The 2,333-nt window shown below is 44.4% G+C and overlaps 1 protein-coding gene across 1 annotated transcript in view; it reads right to left on the bottom strand.

The window, feature by feature from the left end:
• LOC121544228 (dynein heavy chain-like) overlaps positions 1–791 on the bottom strand; it is an 8,485-nt gene extending 7,694 nt beyond the window's left edge. The window contains exon 1 of the mRNA XM_045212612.1: positions 712–791. Within this exon, the coding sequence (XP_045068547.1) occupies positions 712–791 (80 nt within the window). The remainder of the gene's footprint in view (positions 1–711) is intronic.
• Between the last annotated feature and the right edge of the window lie 1,542 nt (positions 792–2,333).

Genomic DNA, 2,333 nt, shown 5'->3' with positions numbered 1-2,333 from the left:
GTGTGTGTGTGTGTGTGTGTGTGTGTGTGTGTGTGTGTGTGTGTGTGTGTGTGTGTGTGTGTGTGTATGTGTGTGTGTGTGTGCCATGTGACATTACAGCCAAACCGCATAGAGCTAGATTAACCATGTGATGTAATCTTAATGTGACACAGGTCACCATGTACACTGAGTATACAAAACATTAAGAACACCTGCTCTTTCCATGACATAGACTGATCAGGTGAATCCAGTTGAAAGCTATGATCCCTTATTGATGTCACTTGTTAAATCCACTTCAATCAGTGTAGATGAAGGGGAGGAGACCGGTTAAAGAAGGATTTATAAGTCTTGAAACAATTGAGACATGGATCGTGTATGTGTGCCATTCAGAGGGTGAATGGGCAAGACAAAATATTTAAATGCCTATGAACGGGGTATGCTGCCAGGCGCACCGGTTTGAGTCAGGAACTGCAACGCTGCTGGGTTTTTCACGCTCAACAGTTTCCTGTGTGTATCAAGAATGGTCCACCACCCACAGGACATCCAGCCAACTTGACACAACTGTGGGAAGCATTGAAGTCAACATGGGCCAGCATCCCTGCGGAACGCTTTCGACACCTTGTAGTCCATGCCCCGACAAATTGAGGCTGTTCTGAGGGGAAAAGGAAGGGGGGGGGTACTTACAGTAGTGAGTGCATGGATTTTTTATACTAGATGGGCACTGGTAGTTACATCCGGGAGGGTGGGAGCATGGAGGGAGGGGGGTGGGGACAGCTCTGGGGGGGAGGGAAGATGTTGGGGGGAGGTCTCATTATCTTGAGGTTTCTGTTTTCCTCTGCCTGTCCCAACATAAAGAGGGTAGAGGGAACATTCTCTTTATTGTATGCATAACTGATTGTTAAAATATTAAATGAAAGAACTGCTAATGTCTATGTGTTACTGTACCTAAAAACAGTTTTTCGCATTCATTTTTATTTGCATATAAGCAATGTATAGATGATGTGCATTCTAAGAGGAAAAACCACAAAAAATATTGTGTCATTGTAAGACAAGAAGTTGCATGAATAAGAATTAAATCAAATAACTCAAGTGAGTGTTTTGTTGAAAAGGGTGTACTGTACTGATGGTCTTACTGCAAATGCAAATGCTGAAAATGCCTTGACTCAATCCCATATTGTGGTGGTGAATAAAATCTAAATGAATATAGAACTGTTGTTTCCGATCGAAGAACATGTTGTAATTAATGTTGTTGTATTGTACTGGAACGAATGACAACAAACCTTAATTTAATGGGTTATTTTAAGAAAAATAGGATTCTGATTGAGGTGACAAAATCCAACAAGACTGATCAAAAACCTATAGGATCCAAAAGGATTGATTTCCAATAGTAAAAAAGTAATCCAATAGGATTCCAATCGGCTTCTGATAGAGGTGACACAACATTCTACAGTGTTGTGAGAATCCTATAGGATCCTATGCAATTTTTTCGACTAGGGGATGCTGCAAGACGTTGCGAATTTAGTTATAGGAAGTGAAAAGCGTAAAGACTTGAGTTACCTTCAGTTTCACCCGATAACTCTGGTTGTTGTGTTTCAGTTAGGCGACTGTAGCCTAGTAGCTACTCGGCCTAGATGTCTGTTCTGTCGCGCTGTGCATCCCTCCACACACCCTGCCCGGCGGGCAGAGACACAGATGTGTGGCGCCGTGGGGCGGTCACTGGCTGATAGCAGCGTCGTGCAGGTGCAGATATGCTATGGGCTCATGCGACAGTTGAAGTGTGAGAAAACAGCGCCCTCGCGTGTCCAATGTAAAATATGTTTATCAATTGTTAATTATAGTATTTTGGCTATCTCTACACAATGTACATTTAAGTGACTTCTTCTCCTCTCCTGACTTGCTCTGTTGTGAACACAGGACTGGTGAAAGACAATTCCTCTGTCTGCTACTGACTATGTTGATGCGCACCGCACACATCACAGCCTAGTTAGTTAGGAATATCATCTGCAGGCAGCAGGAGTGCACAGCTCTCAACTGGTTTTGGCATGAAGCAGCTCAAATAAATATGACATCGGTAGCCGGTAGGGCAGGAAACACGTTTCACCTTATGATATCTACCGGTAAATGCTAACTAAGGCAACAATGGGTATGCAAACCAGGTATTGGAAAAGTTTAGTCCAAAGTGTTGGTTAGTAGGCTATTTGTGATGCGCAATTGTCATCATGCGCTCTTTGCATCAGGGGCGTAGACATGGATGGGCCTAGGTGGACAGAGGCCCACCCACTGGGGAGCCAGGCCCTGACAGGCCCACCCACTGGGGAGCCAGGCCCTGACAGGCCCACCCACTGGGGAGCCAG

Source organism: Coregonus clupeaformis, unplaced genomic scaffold, assembly GCF_020615455.1.
Source record: "Coregonus clupeaformis isolate EN_2021a unplaced genomic scaffold, ASM2061545v1 scaf0032, whole genome shotgun sequence".
NCBI classification, from domain to species: Eukaryota; Metazoa; Chordata; class Actinopteri; order Salmoniformes; family Salmonidae; genus Coregonus; species Coregonus clupeaformis.
Note: the sequence above shows the minus strand (reverse complement) of the source record. Positions and strands in the feature narration are given on the sequence as shown.